Source organism: Pollachius pollachius (assembly GCF_949987615.1).
Source record: "Pollachius pollachius genome assembly, chromosome: 11".
Taxonomy (NCBI): Eukaryota; Metazoa; Chordata; class Actinopteri; order Gadiformes; family Gadidae; genus Pollachius; species Pollachius pollachius.
The window spans coordinates 23,157,433-23,180,360 of NC_136944.1; the positions used below are offsets into that span (position 1 = coordinate 23,157,433).

General features: G+C 46.0%; 1 protein-coding gene across 1 annotated transcript; it reads right to left on the reverse strand.

The window, feature by feature from the left end:
* Positions 1 to 293: 293 nt before the first annotated feature.
* Positions 294 to 22,928, reverse strand: cdc27 (cell division cycle 27). Its single transcript, XM_079745902.1, has 21 exons — positions 22,611 to 22,928; positions 22,409 to 22,496; positions 21,261 to 21,336; positions 20,716 to 20,863; positions 19,898 to 20,023; positions 19,690 to 19,787; positions 19,428 to 19,567; positions 19,110 to 19,330; positions 18,599 to 18,698; positions 18,126 to 18,235; positions 17,396 to 17,495; positions 16,921 to 17,116; positions 6,418 to 6,590; positions 5,490 to 5,642; positions 5,117 to 5,197; positions 4,568 to 4,695; positions 4,129 to 4,246; positions 3,528 to 3,656; positions 2,475 to 2,549; positions 1,540 to 1,702; positions 294 to 720 (listed from the first exon to the last, which is right to left on the reverse strand). Exons 2-21 carry the CDS (start codon positions 22,433 to 22,435, stop codon positions 641 to 643), a joined length of 2,442 nt encoding a protein of 813 aa, XP_079602028.1. The 5' UTR covers positions 22,436 to 22,496; positions 22,611 to 22,928; the 3' UTR covers positions 294 to 640.

Consider the following 22,928-nt stretch of genomic DNA (forward strand, 5'->3'; position numbering starts at 1 on the left):
TGTAGTTCCGTGTTTAAATCCTTTGGTTATAGCGCCACCCGGTGGTCATACAGGTAATGACTCCTCCTATACTATAACGAGGAGAGAGGAAGTACATTCATCTGTGATACGTTAGCACCCGTCTACTCCAGGGTTTTAAGAGGTGATATCATGCTCTTTCGACTTCTCCCTTTGCTTAAGACTGTTATATGACGTATGTATACATATGTAACAGTATAGTATTGAGGGGTATATTTCAAATGTAAAAGTTGTATAGACAATGAGATAAAAGTTACTCTCGAGCAATAAGAGAATCACATCACTGGTTTTTATTTAAATGATAAAAAGAAAATATAAAAGAAGTCGACAGACAGCAGAGAAAGAGGCGGAGCTAAAGGATGAAACAGGAATAGCAGCAGTCTGTCCTTCTGGTTCAGCCAATCACATCGCAGGAGGAGTTCATAGGTTGGGGTCAAACGCAGGTCAAATGATTCAGGGCTGATGACATCATACTGTAGGCCCAGCTACTTCCTGTTAGAATGTTGACTTTTCCGTTTCCAGGCAACAGACAGGAAGTTAAGCTACTGCAGTGGTTGAGAGGGCTTGTGGGCGGGGCTAGAGGGCGGGGCTAGAGGCCGGTTGAGAGGGCTTGGGGGCGGGGCTAGAGGACATCGTCACTCTCCGCCGTGTGTAATTGGCTGTCGTCTGCATCCGTCATACTGCTCTCTTCCACGTCTGCTGCTGATAGACAGGAAGAGATGTTATAGCACTTCCTGCTCTGGTGCTGACACACAGCAAGAGACGTTAAAGCACTTCCTGTTCTGTTGCTGACACAGGAAGAGACGTTAAAGCACTTCCTGCTCTGGTGCCGACACAGGAAGAGACGTTAAAGCACTTCCTGCTCTGGTGCCGACACAGGAAGAGACGTTAAAGAACTTCCTGCTCTGGTGCCGACACAGGAAGAGACACTAAAGCACTTCCTGCTCTGGTGCTGACACAGGATGAGACATTAAAGCACTTCCTGCTCTGATGCTGAAACAGGAAGAGACAGTAAAGCACTTCCTGCTCTGGTGCTGAAAGAGGAAGAGACATTAAAGCACTTCATGCTCTGATGCTGAAACAGGAAGAGACAGTAAAGCACTTCCTGCTCTGATGCTGAAACAGGAAGAGACAGTAAAGCACTTCCTGCGCTGATGCTGAAACATGAAGAGACATTAAAGCACTTCCTGCTCTGATGCTGAAACAGGAAGAGACACTAAAGCACTTCCTGCTCTGGTGTTGAAACAGAAAAAGACACCAAAGCACTTCCTGCTCTGGTGCTGAAACAGGAAGAGATATTAAAGCACTTCCTGCTCTGGTGTTGAAACAGGAAGATACACTAAAGCACTTCCTGCTCTGATGCTGAAACAGGAAGATACACTAAAGCACTTCCTGCTCTGATGCTGAAACAGGAATAGACACTAAAGCACTTCCTGCTCTGATGCTGAAACAGGAAGAGACACTAAAGCACTTCCTGCTCTGATGCTGAAACAGGAAGAGACACTAAAGCACGGTTCCTACCAGAGTCGTATAAAAAGTCTTCAGTGACGGGCTCCTCGTCTTCTGGTAGGTAGCGCTTGTCGATGGCTTCTTTGATCTGGTTGTTGGCTCCTTTGGGGTCCAGGTCCATCGCCCAGCTGAAGTTCATCAGAGCCAGATGGGTCTGACCCAACTTCTTATAGACCTACAGGGCATGGAGAGGATGTGGATCACAGTCACCCTTTCTGCACACTACTGGGACTCTATGCATGTTAATGTACCAGTACTCACCTTACTGGGACTCTATACATGTTAATGTACCAGTACTCACCTTACTGGGACTCTATACATGTTAATGTCCCAGTATACACACTACTGGGACTCTATACATTTTAATGTCCCAGTATTCACACTACTGGGACTCGTTACATGTTAATGTCCCAGTATTCACACTACTGGGACTCGTTACATGTTAATGTACCTGTTACGGCCCTCTACACCCCACTGGCCTTGCAGTGGCAGTGCAATGGTCTTTGGGTGGTGCAGGGGCACGTTAAACGTGCACACTTAAGCCTCAGAAGGGGGCTTTCTTCCTGTTTGTGTCCCATGGGAAGGGATTCCCCTTCCCATAGGAATGCTTTTGGTCATGGGACTGCTGGCTGGTCGTGCCACCTCTCTGGGATTTGTCTTGTCTTTATGTTTTGGACTTTGTTGTATATATTAATGTTGTATCCTTTTCATATGTTTATGTAAATAAATCCCACTGGTTGGGTTTTTGTGAAAGGTGTCCTTTGATATTTGGGGTCAAGGGTGGTTTGTGAGCCCCAGTAGGGCCAACTAGAGGTGGGGCGTAACAGTTCTATTCACACTACCGGGACTATATTAATGTCCCAGTATTCACACTACTGGGACTCTATACATGTTAATGTACCACTGTTCACACTACCGGGACTCTATTAATGTACCAGTACTCTTACCTTTCCGATGAGGAAATAGACTAGAGACTCTTTAGGGACGATCTGCTTTAATTCTTCCAGCTCCTGTAACGCCGCCTGGACAAGAACACGAGAAGAACATCAGAACCACGGCCGTAACATGAGTCGTCCATCAACCAAGATAGCATAGTCCCAAAGATCCTTCTAACAAATATACAATGACGATGTGGAATGTACCGCTTACACCGTCTCACTCTAGACAAGGGGGAGACTGTCTCACTCTAGACCAGGGGGAGACTGTCTCACTCTAGACAAGGGGGAGACTGTCTCACTCTAGACCAGCGAAAAGACTGTCTCACTCAAGACCAGGTAGAGATTGTCTCACTCTAGACCAGCGAAAAGACTGTCTCACTCTAGACCAGGGGGAGACTGTCTCACTCTAGACCAGGGGGGGACTGTCTCACTCTAGACCAGGGGGGGACTGTCTCACTCTAGACCAGGTGGGGACTGTCTCACTCTAGACCAGCGAAAAGACGGTCTCACTCTAGACCAGGGGGAGACTGTCTCACTCTAGACCAGGTGGAGACTGTCTCACTCTAGACCAGTGGGAGACTGTCTCACTCTAGACCAGGGGGAGACTGTCTCACTCTAGACCAGCGAAAAGACTGTCTCACTCAAGACCAGGTGGAGACTGTCTCACTCTAGACCAGCGAAAAGACTGTCTCACTCAAGACCAGGTGGAGACTGTCTCACTCTAGACCAGGGAGAGACTGTCTCACTCTAGACCAGGGGGAGACTGTCTCACTCTAGACCAGGGGGAGACTGTCTCACTCTAGACCAGGGGGAGACTGTCTCACTCTAGACCAGCGAAAAGACGGTCTCACTCTAGACCAGGGGGAGACGTCTCACTCTAGACCAGGAGGAGACTGTCTCACTCTAGACCAGGGGGAGTGTTTCACTCTAAACCAGATGGAGACTGTCTCACTCTAGACCAGGGGGAGACCGTCTCACTCTAGACCAGATGTAAGCTGTCACCTTGTACTTGTGGAGCCGTTACCATATTCAGGTACTAGGTAAGGAGATAGATGCTGTTACCTTGTACTTGTCGTTGGCGAAGAGTATAGAGGCGCGGTGGAACTTGCAGAGCGGGTTTTTGGGGTCGATGCCGATGGCTCTGTTCAGAGTCTCCAGGGCGCTATCCGACTTCTTCAGCGCATGCTGGACCTTCACACCCAGAGAAACCACATCATATTAGATAGAGCCTCCTATAGAAGACTGTTACTGCTACCACCTCCTCTAGAAGACTGCTACCACCTCCTCTAGAAGAGTGTTACCACCTCCTCTAGAAGACTGCTTCCACCTCCTCTAAAAGACTGCTACCACCTCCTCTAGAAGACTGCTTCCACCTCCTCTAAAAGACTGCTTCCACCTCCTCTAGAAGACTGCTACCACCTCCTCTAGAAGACTGCTACCACCTCCTCTAGAAGACTGCTACCACCTCCTCTAGAAGACTGCTACCACCTCCTCTAGAAGACTGCTACCACCTCTTCTAGAAGACTGCTACCACCTCCTCTAGAAGACTGCTACCACCTCCTCTAGAAGACTGCTTCCACCTCCTCTAGAAGACTGCTACCACCTCCTCTAGAAGCCTTACAGCACTGAAGCAATGTAGTGTGGTGCAGTATGCTCAACGTACCACCCCGATGTGACAGAGCATCACTGAGCTCTGGGGGTTGATGCTCAAGGCCTTCTTGAAGTGGATCTCAGCCAGACTGAACTTCTCCTGCTTGTAGTAAATCATCCCAAGTCCGTACCTGCCAACACATCAACACATTGTCAATAATAATAGAGTGATAAAGGTAGAGTAAGATCCTGAGAGGATGAATGAGGAATTAAAGTGAGAGATGATAAGAGACGTGGTGGAAAGACATGATAGTGATAGACATGATAAGGGTGAGACATGATAAGGGTGAGGCATGATAAGGGTGAGACATGATAAGAGTGAGACATGATAGTGATAGACATATGTGTGAGACATGATAAGAGTGAGGCATGATAGTGATAGACAAATTAAGGTGTTGTAGTGACTGTTGTAGAGTGATAGAGATGCGGTAGAGATAGAGAGATGGAGGTACCAGGCATTGTAGTGTCTGTTGTTGACTCTGATGGCGTTCCTGAAGCAGGCAAGGGCGCGGTCCAGCTCTTCAGTCAGCGCAAACTCATGACCCAGCAGAGTGTAGGCGTAGGCAAACCCTGGATCAACCTGCACACAGGAAGCCCTCATAAACACTAACCCAGCAGAGGCAACCCCTGGATCAACCTGTACACAGGAAGTCCTCATAAACACTAAGCCAGCAGAGGCAACCCCTGGATCAACCTGTACACAGGAAGTCCTCATAAACACTAACCTTGCAGAGTGTAGGCAAACCAGAAGACCTCATAAACACAAGACCCAACAGGACAGGACCCTCCAAGACAGGACCCTACAGGACCCTACAGGACAGGACCCTACAGGACAGGACAGGACCCTACAAGACAGGACCCTACAGGACAGGACCCTACAGGACAGGACCCTACAGGACAGGACCCTACAGGACAGGACCCTACAAGACAGGACCCTACAGGACAGGACCCTACAGGACAGGACCCTACAGGAGTGTGAAAGTGTGTCTCTCTGGCGGTACCTGGATGGCACGCTGGAAGAACTTGATGGCGATGTCGTGCTCCTGCTGGAGGCTGAAGCAGTTCCCCGCTACACACCAGGCCTGAGGAGACACACAAGTACCATCAGACAGAGCTTTGGTCCCGAGCCATGGGGCAGACTGCATTCCTCCCACTATAAAGGACTATAAAGGTATTTTGGGTTAGTACCTGGGTACAGTCAGGTCTTTAGGGTTAGTACCTGGGTACAGTCAGGTCTTCAGGGTTAGTACCTGGGTACAGTCAGGTCTTTAGGGTATGTACCTGGGTACAGTCAGGTGTTTAGGGTATGTACCTGGGTTCAGTCAAGTCTTTAGGGTATGTACCTGGGTACAGTCAGATGTTCAGGGTCAGTACCTGGGGACAGAGACGGTCCATATCGGTCAGGTCTTTGGACAGGGCGGACAGCGCTACATCCTTCTGGAGATGCCACAGGGTGGTGGAGTAGATCTCCATCCCCTCCACCCGATACGCCTCGATTCGACGAACCTCACTGAAGACACGCTCTGCCTACAATACACACACACGTCATTTTCAGGTCATTCTATTGCTGTGAGCAGGGTTTCTGCAAAAGGTTCACACCATAGTAGAGCCCGACCGATAAAGGATTTTTAAGGCCGATACCGATACAAATATTTGATTTAAAAATCCAATATTCCGATATATCGGCAGATATATATTTAAAAAATAAATTCCAGAAACGCGTAACAAACCATAAACAGATTTCCCTAACATTGGTTATTTGTAGTTATTTATGAGTCCTCACTAAAATAATAAGGTAATGCAGTTTAAAAATGAACTTTGTTTTAGTGTTTTATTGTCACAACAGAAAAGTCTAAATCAAAATTTATTAAAGTTCTGATAAATAAAATGTATAAAAATACAACTCAAGATATGAAACTCAAGACCTTTGAACAAAAACCACAAAAAAAATAAAAATAAAATAAAATCGGCAGTTTTCTTTTAATCGGCCGATACTGACAGTTTGGAAAATGCCTAATGCCTAATATCGGCCGATGATATCGGCCCGCCGATATATAGGTCGGGCTCTACATCATAGTAATGTGGCTTATTGTCATGAACCAGGTATAATTAGGGTGTCTCGTTGATTTAAGACCACCTGCCACCTAATGTTGAGGGTTTTTATAACATTCAAACGTTGCATAGAAATAGACTATGTATAATATTACCGAAGGACTTAGGAAAAGCATAGTAAAAAGCAGACTATGTATTGGATGGGATACGGAAATAAGGTTGACACCGATGGATCTCAACGTGTGCCCACCTGTGTGTACTCGGCCAGTTCAAAGTACGCCCTCCCGATGTGGGTGAGCACCCAGCCCGTGTTGTAGTGGTGAGCGGGGACCGACGACAGGATGCTGACCGCCTCCTGGCAGTTATAGCAGCACAGGGCCTGGTAGCCTCTTCCCAGCTCCCGCAGCATGGACAGAACCATGTCTACAACACAGAACATATACAGTAGATACTGTAGTTATATGGACAGAACCATGTCTACAACACAGAACATATACAGTAGATACTGTAGTTATATGGACAGAACCATGTCTACAACACAGAACATATACAGTAGATACTGTAGTTATATGGACAGAACCATGTCTACAACACATTAGATATACAGTATATAGTTATATGGACAGAACCATGTCTACAACACATTAGATATACCATATAAAGATGTTCTGGTTGTTACTATGGTAACCAGTGTGTAGCTGTAGCAGCCCTCTGGAGGTTGTTACTATGGTAACCAGTGTGTAGCTGTAGCAGCCCTCTGGAGGTTGTTATTATGGTAACCAGTGTGTACTAGTGTTTACTCGTTCACGAACGAATCAGTTCGAATGAACGAATCTTTAAGACGAACGAACCGAACTGGTTCTTCTCTCCCGTTCGTCTCGTTCGTTCTCAGACTCGACTCCTCCCAGACCCACTAGTCGCTGACTCGCTGACAGTTCGTTCACTCACTGTGTGAGTGGTGAGGAGGGACCGGAAGTCTAGGATGCTCTCGTTGAATGTTAGCCAATGTGAGACAGAAATCAACCGATTTCTTGGGAAAACAAAACAAATGGGCTTAGTGAGCGAGTGTACGATTAAATATCAGCGAAATGGTAAATGCATGTTGTCTTTGTATTTTCTGTGTCATGCCAGATTAATAAAATATTTGAATGTTTTTTTTCTTCGATGAGAGCAAGGAAAAGTTTTACCTTTTCATCGGTCCACACGTAGGCTATCTATTATTCACATTGGCCATCTGTTGCGTGGACGAATTTAAAGGATACATTGTACATATTAATAATTCGAAATTTGTCCAAGCCTTTATACCACAGACACTCTATGGTCTATAGCTAGACTAGTCACCGAACCATTCGTTTCAATGGGAATCGCAACGGTCTATACTTTCAACATAAAGTGTACATATTTGTAATTTGAAATTCGTCCCAGCCTTTATACCACAGATACTCTAGGGTCTATAGCAGATAACCGCATTTTCTGATTAGTTTAAAGGTCCCATGACATGCTATTTTATGGATGCTTTAGGTATTAGTTTTAGTGGGTATTAGTGGGCCACTAACACAGTATTCAAAGACGTTCCCGAAATTCAGCCGTGGTGCAGAGTTACAGCCACTCCGAGCCAGTCGCACATTGAGCTTCCCCGAAATGCCCTGTTTTGGTCTGTAGCTATAATGCAAATGAGGAGGAGAGAGGTGGGTCAAGGAGGAGGGTGGGCGTGCGGCCCGGAGCAGCTTGCAGCCACGGTACCAAGCGCTCTGTTTACAGTGGTGTATGGCGAGGCGCACACAGCCTTCAGCCGTGTTCTGTTAATATTCTAGAACACACGGGAGTCCTGGATCTAAATAATATTATACATGGATATTTATATTGTATAATATATATTATCGCAGCCAAAAGCTGTGTGAGCCTCCAGACGATATTATGAATCTCAAACGACCGTGTAGGGTTCTCTGACGTCTCTTGTTCTTCCACGTCCACATCAATCTGAAGTAGACTGAACCACGACATGGAGGAGAAAGGGATTGTTGACCGCGGTTGTCTCCCGCCAGAGCCTTGCTGCCGAGGGACCACCGCCTCGGCAGCGGTCAGCGCTTAGGCACCACCGCCTCCTGCAGCGCCGAGGCGGTGGTCCCTCGGCAGCGGGAAGCGGGGCTCAAGCGAGAGACATCCGAGGCCAACAATCCCTTTCTCCTCCATGACATGGTTCATGTACTTCAGGCAGTCAAAGCCAAAGTTCCTTTCCCCCAATTCATTCTCAACCATGGCTGAGATAACCCCCACTACGAGTATTGTTGTGGAAATACCAGAGACGAGAGTCCGACGTGTTATGCGCCATAACACCAACAGCGTGTACAACACGCGTTACAGTCCTGGAGCTCTATATCTAAATAATATCATATTATACATAGATATCTATATTATATAATACATATTATCACGCCAAGCTGTGTGCGCCTCCAGACAATATTATGAATCACAAACAACTTCGTCAGGTTCTCCGACGTCTCTGGTTCTTCCACTTCCAGATCAATCTGAAGTAGACTGAACCGCGCGCTGCCTGCTGCCCGGTGCCCACTGCCGGGCGGTGGTGCCTCGCGGCAACCGGCAGCAGGCAGCATGCCGCAGTTCATACTTCAGGGAGTCAAAGCCAAAGTTCCTATCCCCCAATTCCTTCTCAACCATGGCTGAGAGAACCCCAACTAGGCTTGTTGTGGAAATACAGACGTCAAAGAACCGACGTGTTATGCGCCATAACATCAACTGCAAACACTGTGTGTAATCACTCACACACACACACACACACACAGGTGGCGCTCGCACGGTCGTGTCTCATTGGCGGGCCAAATTCTCTGGGCGGGCCAGGGAGAGAAAGGGGAGGAGTTTAGATCCTTATGACAACATATTGGACCACATTCTAAATCAGTGCACTTGAGCCTCAGTTTTTTCAAAGGCGAGCAGAACACCTAGTGCTCGTTTTACACCGAACGCATGTTTTAGCCACTGGGGGACCATAGGCAGGCTAGGGGAACTCATATTTATGTTAGAAAACCTGATAAAGTGAGATTTTCATGCCATGGGACCTTTAATGCATTTTTCACAATTTACCAGGTCTCGTTTTGAAGGCAGTGTTAATTTTGGCAGCTATTTTAGATTTAGTCTTTGGCTGCACAGGGTTCTGTTTATGAGAGCCATAAACACCCGAGACCCCCACCATCATTGCTAAATCAAGTCTATTATCTTTCTGATATGTTAAACATCCAATAATCAACTACACTCCCCATCCCGCTGCGTTTGGTTAAAGTTGTAATGTTGACGTTTGAGAATGAGAACGAGGGAGGAGCTGAGTCTGAGACAGGGTATACGCAGGAATCAGATGAATTTACTACCTTTTACTACAGTTTTTACTACCTCCACAATATTTTTTACCACCAACACGACATCAAGCAGCGGGGCGGGGGGTATGCAAAGCACCACCTACTAATTACTAGGTATAAATGTGACACTGTCATACCCATCATAAATAGTGTTGAGTCGAGTTTCAGTTGTCCTTACCTTAACCTAGCCCTTCCGTGAATTATAACCTTGGCACTTCTTAAAAACAAAAGACACTTAACCATAAAAATGAATAAAGATGAATAAAGTGTGTCTCATCACACACACTTACCCACAAACACACATTCTCACACACAAAGACTTAAGCAGTGAATTGCCGTCCCAAAGGAGCAATTTATTTTAACTTATGTAACAATAACTTACACTGGACTTTGGACTTAAAAACTGTCCAAAGAGTCCATGGAGTGGTAATGAATGGAAATCATGGGTATTTAATAGTTGATGTGATGCATGACAGTTTGAACATGTCCGAAAACTAATTTTAAGAGAGAAGTTAACAATAACAACTTATATAACAATAACAATTTTACCTGTATTCGTCAGGTGATAACTTTAGCTGGCACACAGAGAGATAGAGAGAGAGACAGATGGAGAAAGGAGAAAGGGGGGGCTGTGGGAATTGAGATGGCAGAGGAAAGGAGAATACATGGACACATATGTAGAGAGGGAGAAAAGAGATGAGAGAAGCAAGAGATGAATGGTCAAGGAAAGATTGTGAGATTATACAGTCACAAAAGTTTCAGTTGTGAGGACTTTTCTTCAATCCTTTCCTCCAATTGGTGGAGTTCTTCTTTTTTTTCTGCGAAGTGTGTTGGACTTGGTGATAAGTTCAGCCATTTTGGACCCTGCCGTTCCCTCAGCCTGCTCAGCCAACTTGTCCGCGTCATTTCCAAGCGACTCACAAACATGGCTTAGTACTTCCCGCTGGGTTCTGTGGTCCAAAAGCTCCTCCTCCACTGCCTTCCTCTTCAGAGCTTGTGCGGCACTCTCCTTGTTTTTATATTCATTCTTCAGGTACAGTCTATACTGAGACCTTGCAGATGAGGCAGAGGCAAGGAGCTCCTTTGTCAAAGCCACTTTTAAAACACGCCCACAATTGCTGATCCGGTCACAGACTAATCGCAGTGATTCCAGCGATCTATCGTGGAGATTGCATGTTTCCACCTCTTTGTTGACTGAAAATCCTCTTTCCACAGTGGCTTGGCCATGGGATAGAAGAAGGAGACTCTTGCAAAACTGTAGTAAGTCAGGTTAAGGCGTGCTGAGAGTTGTGTGAAGAAACACATCAAGGCGGTCCTTCATTGGTTTAAAGGCCAGGAAACGTTCATCTCGTCCTTACACTGAGGTCAAGGACGCAAACTGCTGAATGATAACATCACCTACAATATTGACAAAGAAATTAAGACAAAATCATTAACATTTAAGTACATTTCAGTCTGCTTAACTGCCTATTATCAAAGTAGAACATCCTTAAAACATGGCCTTCATTTGAATGACCTTTCCACTTCTACTGTCCCTACACATACTGTATATATTTTCTTACCAGCTGGAATGCCACCTGCCAATTTCTTTCCCTGAAGGAATGTCTGCACTACACTCTTCATTTGCCTTATGCACCACTCTGGTTCTTGGTGGATTCTTGTTGGGTCAAGGCAGGCAATTTGCCTAACCACTGGAAACTTTAAGGGGGATTTGTCCTGCAATTTCCCGACAATCCTAACTGGGCACTGCAAGCATTAACTCATGGAGGTTAGCACAGAGAGCTCCCCTATCTTGCTTCCTGGTTTGCTCTGAAGGGCCTAACAAAAAGAGACCATTAATGTTCATACAAGGATATTTATTTGTCACATACATAGATACTTGTGTAAAACATGGTGAAATTATGTGTGTGTGTGTGTGTGTGTGAGATGGGATATGTGAGCAATAGTTCAGGATGCATAATGCAAATGAATCTGACATGTTACACATTTAAAACAATTCTAACAATTTAACCGGAGTAAGAGGCTTGGTATTTCCTCATGGCTGTGGTTCAGTTTAAGCCACAGTACCAAGGCCTGGTGGTGAAGACAACTAAAGTTTGGAAGGTAACCATTACCAACCACACAATTACGACAGCTATATTGCTTACCACAGAGGTGGTTAAATAAAACAGTTAGAAGTAACTCTTTATTTGTGCCGACAGCACAATTCATGCATGATATTGAAATTATTTGCACAGTAATTACCTTGATGGCAGATTCAGCAACAAGGCCGATGTCCACATTTTTAAGAGAGACCCAGTTCTTCTCCTCAGACACCTGAATTGTGATCATTTGCAGTGAGCTTTGGCCCTGTAAAAGTTCCCTTTTCACAAATCGTTGCAGTAAACCCGTAAAAGTACAAGAAAAACTGTTAGTAATCCAGTCACACCTGTCAACTGATACAGTTCAATCACATTCAAATGACAGTAACTCTACAGTAATTACAATTGTTACCATCAGGAGTTCTTTTAGATCTTTAACCAAAAAAGGCAGCACAGGCTCGTCGGTCTGATATTTGGTCAGGAATGGGTTGAAGCTTCGAGCAACTGACAAGAAGAACTGGAGCTTTGGAATTATTAACTCATCATCCCACGCTGCCAAGATGTTATCATATGAGGCTGTGTTGGGGTTTGGCAACTTTTTCTTCTGAACTGCATCAATGTATGTTAAAAGCATAGGCCAAATGTCGACAGCTCTCTCAGCCACAGGGACATTTTCCACCCATCTATGGCCACAGAAAGGTTGGGGAAAGGTAGAAGATCCTGTGGTGCTGTTGTCATCTTCTGTACGGGCAGGAATATTGTGGAAGATGTAGTGCATAGCTTGCAACAGCTTGTCTACCTGCCATGTTGTGAATCCTGCCTTCATGGCATTGTGGAGGATGTGCAAGCCACACCTGCCAACACTGATGAGTTGTACATCCCCATAAAGCTCTGAATGTTCGTTCTGAAGGAGCTTCATCATCTTGAGATTGACATTTAGGCCATCCATACTGACAGACAGCAGGTGTCTCAAGTTGAGTTTTGCAACACATTCCTATGAATTGTCACAAAAAAAATAATTTAATTTGTTCTTTGGTTTTTGGTTATTCATAAAACTCTGCTAGACAGTAAATACAGTCCCAGTAGCTAAGTATCTGTCAATCATTTTTGCGTGATCAACATTTAATTAGGTCATCTACCACATCCCAGGTGTGGACATTGGGATGATTAAATGTTCCATGTCTTTTTAGGACTTCATAAAAATCTCTAGATCCGCCACTGGGTGCAACGGATCACAAAACTCACGGTTCGGATCATGTCACGGTTTTTGAGTCACGGGTCGGTTCATTTTTGGATCAACAACAAAAAAGATAACAAGCTGTAACCAATGTGACTTTAAATAAAATCTTCAAATGTGTAAAAACTAGAGCTGTCAAGCGATTAAAATATTTAATCATGATTAATCGCATTTATGTCATAGTTAACTCTGATTAATCGCGATTAATCACAAATTCTTTCCTATGCTAAATATCCCTTGATTTCTTTCTCATTTTAATGCTCTTATCAACATGGAGAAGTGCATCAGCTTGCCTTGTGCAAATGTTTCTTTATTGAAAACAACATTGGCATACTGATCAAAAATACAAAAAAAATTACAAAGTGCAAAGGTAAACTAGGACTCAGCCTATAGTGCAATCAAACAAACATACTGCCTTGAACATTGCAGTCAGGCTACTGCTTCTTTCGTGTGCTTGGCCATTAAGTGGTATTTCAGACTGGACGTGCTGCGATGATAGCTCAGTTCACAATGGCAAATCACACATATTACTTTGTTCTTGTCAATGGAACCATTTGGCAACTTTTTAAATATAAACTTTCCATTAAGAATCGTTTTGGCGTCCATGTCTGACTTTACATTAGCTTTTGGCCGTGGCTTGCCCCAACCGGTTTGTGTGCGGCGTGCTTGATGTTTTGTTTCCGGTGTAGCTAGACCCGGTATGGTGTAGTTTTTCTAACGTGACTAGTTATTGCTAGAAAGCAGGTGAATAATCTACGTTTGCCAAGGCAAAAAAAAATAATATATAAATATATATTTTGCGTTAATCGTGCGTTAAAAAATTTAACGCCGTTAATATTGGTTTGAGTTAACGCCGTTAATAACGCGTTTAACGCACAGCTCTAGTAAAAACTAAATAAAGTGAAAAATTAGGCAATAATCCTGCTTCCTTTAAGCATATTAAATATTAAATATTATAAAAAATTGCTTGTGTCCGCGGATCACTTACGTCCCGAACCGTGAGGGTTGAGCCGTTGCACCACTACATAAAATGTTCAATCAAGCAATATCACACCAGAGGGAGTGCTGTTGTACTTAATATCAGCACTGCTGTGATTCGGTTGTAGGTACGAGGCCGTAGGCCGAGTGCCGAAGATAATCACAGCGAGACTGGACTGAACTGTTTCCAAGCAACACATACACACACTAGCTAGCTAATAACATTAACGGTACAGAACATAAACAGCGGAGTGATACATGTTTAGTTAAAAGTCCTGGCGCTGTTATACTCTATATCAGCACTCATGGAATGCCTCGTCCAACCAAATTACTTGGTCGGAACTAACTGTTGTATAAATAGGGATTTAACGACAATAAGAAAGATTATTATACATTTTTCACAGCCGTGCTGATATTCAGTACAACAGCACTCCCTCTCATGTGATATTGCTTAAACATACAATAAATGATCCACTTACTTTAATGCTTTCCAGCAAGTCTTCAGCCCTTGCATGCCCAAGGAACTGTGATCCAAAATATGAAGACGTCACGCGGTCATCTTTCCAGAACCGAACGTGAATATCCATCGGTATCCTCTTAAGCGACTGGTTAAGAGACTCGTCGAACATCAGCACAAATGGCCCAGAATCTTTGACGCTATTTGTGAGAAGTTTCTTAAAATGCGGAGCAATTCCAAAACCGATCATATAGGCTGTTTTATCTTTGCCACTCGTAAAACTTGTGGCTATTTGGGAGTCCGTGAACATGCTTGCGAACACTGCCCCTATACCTTTGTTCGAATTGTACGAGTTGTGTTTGGCTGCAGTGTTCAGGCACCAGAGAACCTCAGCCCTGAGGGATGACATTTGAAATTGTGACGGTAGTAAGGTCTGTCCGTCTATCGCTGCTGAGGTGCCAGGAGGGCTAGTGGCATTTGTTTGTGCTGCCGCGATCCCTGTAGTCCTAGTGCTGCTGCTGCTAAAACCGCAAAACAAAGACAGAGAGCTGCTCACCCCTCGCACAAAGCCAATGCTGGTGAATGCTCGAACCGTTGTGTGATTGAATCTCTTTAATGCCGTTCCATGTCACATTGATCGTTTTTTTTGCACAACGAGCAAAAAATCTTCTCTGTCATTTCCCATCACGGGTCTTTAAATGTCGGGTCGTCAACCCACGTTTGTGAAAACTTGCATTTACCCATTCTCTCATAGAGCTCGAAACTCAGCCGTACAGAACTCTGACGGTACTGCCACACTGAACGCGTTACGCGCCTAAACTGACGCTTGATCATTGTGTGTCACAAAAATGGTTCTACGCGCCTACGCAGCTAGATGAGCCCGCCCAGCGGAGGTGTCTTGCTTCGCCCTGAAGGGGCTTATTTTCGATAATGGCCGGCGATGTTCTATACATTATCCCGCTTATTACACGGCTACTTGCCAAAACGAAAAAATAACTTCACATGGTGTGTCTTTTTACAATTTATTCGTTACCAGCATTCGTAGTGTTGATTAGAAGAGAAAGTCCGCCAAAGACGTTGACGTCGCTTAGCAACCGAAGACGCTGGGGTTGACAAGTTACCGGACTACTACCCATGCAAGTGAACGGAGCGTTCCACGGCATTGAGAAGACCCGTGTAATAAAGGCCTATAATATTTCTGTTTATGGCATAGTTTTCTCCTCAGATTAGGCCAATAAAGCAATGATTAAAAAAAAAACACAAACGCTCGATCAAAGGCCTGGCCCGACCCGGCCAAAGGATAGTGATGGGAAATATCGGCCCGACACGGCCCGCGGGTCGGCTCGGGCTCGGGCAGAGAATCTAAACTCTAGTGCATGACATCCTCCGTAGGCGCTCACAGCTGGGTGAGTTTCACCACCTCCTCATCATTTCAGCAAATACTGTAACGATGTCTTGGTCGTCCATGTTCTTTCTGCTTCTGTGCGTCCTCCATCTCTCTGCCAGTGACATCGGGTCAAGCTCAACGCTGATTGGCTATCGCGTCATTGGCGCGTCATTTAGGTGCGTAAAACGAGTCTAACGCACCTAACGCGCTGCTTTAGCGGGTGTAACACATCTACGCGCCTAAACCAATGGTTCCCTATGCAAAATTGCTGATTTTCAACGCCTCTAACGCGCTCAGTGTGGCCGTACCTTGAGGGGAAAAGGCGGAAAATGTTGCTGGCGTCGCTATAGCAACCAGCGACGCCAACTCTAACAGCTACTCAGTTCAGGTCCTGTTAGCACCGTATACTGTATTTTTTAGGCTAGATGAAGTTAAAACATGTAAACACAAATATTAAGCAAAAAATGGAAACTCATATATTGAGGTGGTTACGAAAAATTTACTACCAAGTCAAATTGCGTTTTTTTACCTTTTACTACCTTTCAAGGGCCTTAATTTTTAATTTTACTACCGCGCGGACACCCTGTGAGAACCGTGCATTCCATGATTCGATTCACCGCTACCGGAAACCCGACTGAATGAACTAACAGCAGCCCTCTGCAGGCTGTTACCATGGTAACCAGTGTGTACCTGCAGCAGCCCTCTGCAGGCTGTTACCTTGGTAACCAGTGTGTACCTGTAGCAGCCCTCTGCAGGCTGTTACCATGGTAACCAGTGTGTACCTGTAGCAGCCCTCTGCAGGCTGTTACCATGGTAACCAGTGTGTACCTGCAGCAGCCCTCTGCAGGCTGTTACCATGGTAACCAGTGTGTACCTGTAGCAGCCCTCTGCAGGCTGTTTCCATGGTAACCAGTGTGTACCTGCAGCAGCCCTCTGCAGGGTGTTTCCATGGTAACCAGTGTGTACCTGCAGCAGCCCTCTGCAGGGTGTTACCATGGTAACCAGTGTGTACCTGCAGCAGCCCTCTGCAGGGTGTTACCATGGTAACCAGTGTGTACCTGCAGCAGCCCTCTGCAGGGTGTTACCATGGTAACCAGTGTGTACCTGCAGCAGCCCTCTGCAGGGTGTTACCATGGTAACCAGTGTGTACCTGCAGCAGCCCTCTGCAGGGTGTTACCATGGTAACCAGTGTGTACCTGCAGCAGCCCTCTGCAGGGTGTTTCCATGGTAACCAGTGTGTACCTGTAGCAGCCCTCTGCAGGGTGATGCTCTGGTATCCGGGTGTGGACAGGCCCTTGCTGTCGTTCATGGAGGAGTCCAGCTTCAGGATGTCCAGGCTCTCGTTCAGGTTGCTGTTGGCCGTCTTGGCCGCTTTACATTTCGTCTTCCTGTTGGGGATCTTGGTTGGAAACTTCATCTTCAGCTTCTTACTGTTCTCCTGAAGTAGAGGAAGTGGAAGCTCAGAGTTAGCTCAGAGCTGGCTCAGAGTTTTAGACACTGGAACACTTGGGATCCAAAACACAACCCTGATCAAGGGGTGCTGAGGCTGTACAGCATGCTGCTGCTGTAGAGGGTCTTCTCAGTGGTAGAGCTATACTGCTCCCCTCCACCATTAGGATCAGTCTAATGAGAACAGTCGTCTGTGCTGCCCAGCCATGCTCTGACATACTGACCCATGGCTCATAGAGTGTGTGCGTGCGTGTGCGTGCAATGCTACCTTGGCAGTAGAACTAGCACTTGTGAACAGTCGTGTGGAGCGTCTCGGTTGGATGTTTGGCGGAGCGACCAGAGTGGGACTCAGAACCTGAGGGCTGGTGCTGAAACACACAAAGATATGATGTAGTTACCTGCTGTGCTGTCACCATGGTTACCTGCTGTGCTGTTACTATGGTTACCTGCTGTGCGGTCACTATAGTTACCTGCTGTGCGGTCACTATGGTTACCTGCTGTGCGGTCACTATGGTTACCTGCTGTGATGTCACTATGGTTACCTGCTGTGATGTCACTATGGTTACCTGCTGTGATGTCACTATGGTTACCTGCTGTGCAGTCACTATGGTTACCTACCATGCAGTCACTATGGTTACCTGCCGTGCATTCACTATGGTTACCTGCTGTGATGTCACTATGGTTACCTGCTGTGCTGTCACTATGGTTACATGCTGTGCTGTCACTATGGTTACATGCTGTGATGTCACTATGGTTACCTGCTGTGATGTCACCATGGTTACCTGCTGTGATGTCACCATGGTTACCTGCTGTGATGTCACTATGGTTATCTGCTGTGATGTTACTATGGTTACCTGCTGTGATGTCACTATGGTTCCCTGTTGTGATGTCACTATGGTTACCTGCTGTGATGTCACTATGGTTATCTGCCATGATGTCACTATGGTTACCTGCCCTGATGTCACTATGGTTACCTGCCCTAATGTCACTATGGTTACCTGCTGTGCGGAGCGGAGCCCTGTGATTGGCTGAAGGGGATTGGGAGAACCTCTCTTCCGTTTCCACTCTGGCTGAAGACCGACTTGGACTGGCCGATCCTTGACACAGACTGGAAACACAAGACTTATTATTTACATTATATTCATATAAGATCAATATATACTGTATACATTATAGACTTGGACTGACTTCTTGCTGGGTGCGGAGACCCTGACATTTACATTACAGGATTATGCTGAAGCTTTGATCCAATGCGGCTTACAACCATTCATTCATTCATTCAGACACCGACGGCGGAGTCAACCACGCAGGGCGACAGCCAGCTGGTCAGGAGCAGTCAGGGTGGGGCGCCTCGCTCAGGGACACCTCCACACTCAGCTAGGAGGAGCCGGGGATCGAACTAGCAACCTTCTGGTGACCAGCCAACCTGCTCTACCTCCTGCCGCCCCTGAGTAGCTGTGGAGGTACGTACCTTCTTGCTGGGCGCGGTCTGCTGGGCGTCCAGAGACCCGGAGTAGTTCTGGAGGTACCCAGGATCCCCAGGGCTCGGGTCCAGGGCCAGGATTCCAAAGCTAGGACACATTAAACATGTTTTACTGACAGGACACTAATCCTGTGACACATTAAACATGTTTTACTGACAGGACACTAATCCTGTGACACATTAAACATGTTTTACTGACAGGACACTAATCCTGTGACACATTAAACATGTTTTACTGACAGGACACTAATCCTGTGACACATTAAACATGTTTTACTGACAGGACACTAATCCTGTGACACATTAAACATGTTTTACTGACAGGACACTAATCCTGAGACACATTAAACATGTTTTACTGACAGGACACTAATCCTGTGACACATTAAACATGTTTTACTGACAGGACACTAATCCTGGAACACATTAAACATGTTTTACTGACAGGACACTAATCCTGGAAGACATTAAACATGTGTTTGTGTGTGCGTGCCCATACCTAGGGGTAAGTGGACTGAGGGCTGCCGGTCCTCCCAATAAGCTCCGCCCACTCTTAGGTTTGTTCGGCTTGCCCAATAGAGAACCAGTTGATCCCATTGAAACGGTATTAGCCAATAAGGAGCAGGGATCAGGGGAGATGAGCGAGGAGTCGATGTACGAAACCGTGGAGTCCGAGGTCAACTTCCCGTTTGATGATTCTAGATTCAACCGGTTCAACTCCTGAGCAAAAGAAAGAGACAAAACATTGTTTATTATAAGATTTGTTAAGGTGTGTTGAGTTTGTACTGTAGAGTTAAGGTGCGTTGGGTTTGCATACCAGAGTGTCCTGTGGCGTCTCCATCAGGGCGGTGTCTAGGCGATGGGAGGGGTTCTGGGCGGGGCTTATTGGAGGAGGCGGGGCCACAGGGATGTGCAGAGAGGACAGCCTGAAGACCTGATCTGGATCCAGCTTCTCCCCTGGTGGATGACATCACCATCACATCTCTACACAACGGGGGTGTGTGTGTGTGTGTGTGTGTGTGTGTGTGTGTGTGTGTGTGTGTGTGTGTGTGTGTGTGTGTGTGTGTGTGTGTGTGTACCTAGATGACAGAGACTCTGGAACGGAGACCAGAGGAACGGGTTGAGGTTTAAACTCTTTTGAAAACATTCAGATCCTTTGGCGACGCGATCCGTCTTACTGCAGGGAGGGACAGGTTGAGCATCAGAAACAGTGATTGGCGGTGTGTGTGGACCTCTGTCTGGTGTGTGTGGACGTGTGGAGCTCTGTCAGAATATTACGGTATTTACCAGTATATGTGTCCCAGCAATGAGAGGGTGAAAGAGGCAGAGTCTCCGAACTCTGTGATGATGTCATCTTGACTCTTCTGTTTATTTAAAACGCCTCCTGTGAGGACCTGCTCTCCTTCTGCTAGTCTGCAACCACAAGATAATCACAGCAGAAACCCATGAAATCACAGCAGAAACACAAGATAATCACAGCAGAAACACATGAAATCACAGCAGACACCATTTTTCTGCTTTTGTCTCTCACATGCAAAGCGCCTTGAGGCATTATCACAATAGAAAAACTCTAATCCCAGTATTAAACCTCCCCTTCAAGAGACAGTAGAAACACTCTACCTCAAGGGACAGTACAAACACTCTCCCTCAAGGGACAGTAGAAACACTCCCATTTGAGTCCCAATAGAATCCCAGGGGAAAGTAGTCTCAAGGTTTTCCACAGCTTTCTATAGGCACCGTGCAGCTTCCTAGACCGAATCCCAGTAGAGAGACTGGTCTGAATGGAATCTCAGTAGAGACTGGTCTTAGAGTGAGAGACTGATCGTGAGAGGCAGAGCATGAGTGAAAGAGTGAGAGTATGAGAGTGAATGAAAGTGAAGGAGTGACAGAATGTGTTAAGAGTGAGTGGCAGAGTGGGACAGATTGAGAGAGAGAGAGTGAGCGACAGAGTGGCTGATAGTGAAAGACTGACAGACTGAAAGTAGGTGAGTGACAGAGTGAGAGACCGAGTGACAAAGTCAGAGACAGATTCTGAGTGTGTAAGTGGGAGTGACCGAGGGAGCTTGAGGAGAGAGTGAGGTTGGGGTGAGTGTGTGTGTTCATACTTGCTGAGGTCCACGCAGCACTTGGCCAGCAGGTATCGGCACTGCGGTGTAGAACAGGTGTGAGTCTTCAACAGGCGGTAGGCCTTGTACGCTTTCCCTGAGCGGAAATAACAGGTGGCCAGCAGATACAGGGCCTCCTCCGAGCCCACTGGAGGAGAGAGTTCACACACAGCCTCGTCACATCCCGCAGACATGTCTCCATACTCCCATCGTACAGAACCAGACAGCAGATATGTGTACACACACACACACACACACACACACACACTGCAGATACGTGTACACACACAGCTTCTGATATACATTGTTAACGATGCTTGATGAGGGTTACTAATTGACAGGTTTTTATGAATGGCACCCGGCACTCGTTGCCTGGTCATGAACCATTAAGCGAGAGCATAAATGTACAATAACTACCTGTACTTCAAATAAATATCATATTAACCACAGTGTAAGGTTCAATACAAAACAAACACACCGTTTCACCCCTTATAAATACATATAAACACAAACAAACATATCTACATCCCGATCATCCTCATTACCTTCAGCGTAGAGCCGCTCAGCCAGGAATACAGCATCCATGTAAGCATAGTGGTTCAGGGCCTGCCACACCGCAGCCTACAGAGAGAGGAGCGTCAGGCACACCTGGAACAACAAGGCCTTCCTCTGGGGCCTCACCAGCTGACACTTTTTTCAACTGACAGATTGGGGGCTTTGATTATATGGTTTCAGCGTTGCCAAGGAAACATTTGGTGGAATGTTCTGTTTGAACGTTAATTGTTGTTAATGAGGGAATTGTGGCATTGATCACGATCATGTATTCGACAATAATCTGTTATAAGAAACACTCGCATACAGAAGAGTGAGTTGCATCATAATTAACAATATGAGGCTCACATAGTTAATTTTGATGCGTTTACATCATTGTGAGGCTCATATTGTTCCACCAGCTGCACAGGTAACTGTTCACATACCAGTCCTACTGTCAGATGTTGTGATCCTACCCTGAAGGTAGCCTAGCCCAATGCTAACCCTGAAGGTAGCCTAGCCCAATGCTAACCCTGAAGGTAGCCTAGCCATATGCTAACCTTGAAGATAGCCTAGCCTAATGCTAACCCTACATATAGCCAAGCCTAATGCTAACCCTACAGATAGCCTAGCGCTAACCCTAAAGATAGCCTAATGCTAGCCAAGCCTCATGCTAACCCTAGATAGATAGCCAAGCCTAATGCTAACCCCAAAGATAGCCTAGCCTAATGCTAACCCTATAGATACCCTAGCCTAATGCGAACCATAAAGATAGCCTAGCCTAATGCTAACCACAAAGATAGCCCAGCCAAGTACTAACCCTAAAGATAGCCTAGCCAAATGCTAAGCCTAAAGATAGACTAGCCTAATGCTAACCCTAAAGATAGCCTAGCCCAATGCTAACCCTAAAGATAGCTTAGCCTAATGCTAACCATAAAGATAGCCTAGCCAGATGCTAACCATAAAGATAGACTAGCCAGATGCTAACCATAAAGATAGCCTAGCCAGATGCTATCCATAAAGATAGCCTAGCCAGATGCTAGGCCACTTGTTTTCTTGGCGGCGGACTCGAGTGCTGACAGCTCGCTGGGTTATGAAGCACGCCGTTCTCATTGGTCAAATAATAATGACATTAATATCACGAGATGTGGACAGGTCGTACCTGGACGGGTTCTTGTAGCACCGTCATTCCGCAGGGAGACTCCGATATCCCGGCTGAATAGATCCCGGTTAGACTCCTTGTGTTTCTCCTGAGTGCGACGGCTTGTCAGTTAGCCACCATAGCTTCAGTATTACACTAGCTCTAGTTAGTTAGCCACCATAGCTTCAGTATTACACTAGCTCTAGTTAGTTAGCCACCATACCTCCAGTATTACAGGACCTCTGCCTGGTTAGCCACCATAGCTCCAGTAGCTCCGGGGGAGAAATGTCTTCTCGTTGTGCTCCCCTGTGGTCTACGGGATGCTAGGTAGCCAGCGGCTTCAGTAACAAGAGAGTTGTTTGTTAACGTTAGCCACCATAGCTTCTGGAGGAGATCAGGACATGAATTTACTTTAGTTACTCCAATAGCAGGAAGTGGTTTGAGTTGCACTGTCTCTGTGCCTTCCTTTAGTCTGGATTCAGCGGGCTAGTTAGTTGTTAGTTAGCCACAGTAGCTCCTGTAATGCTGCGCTGCCGAACAT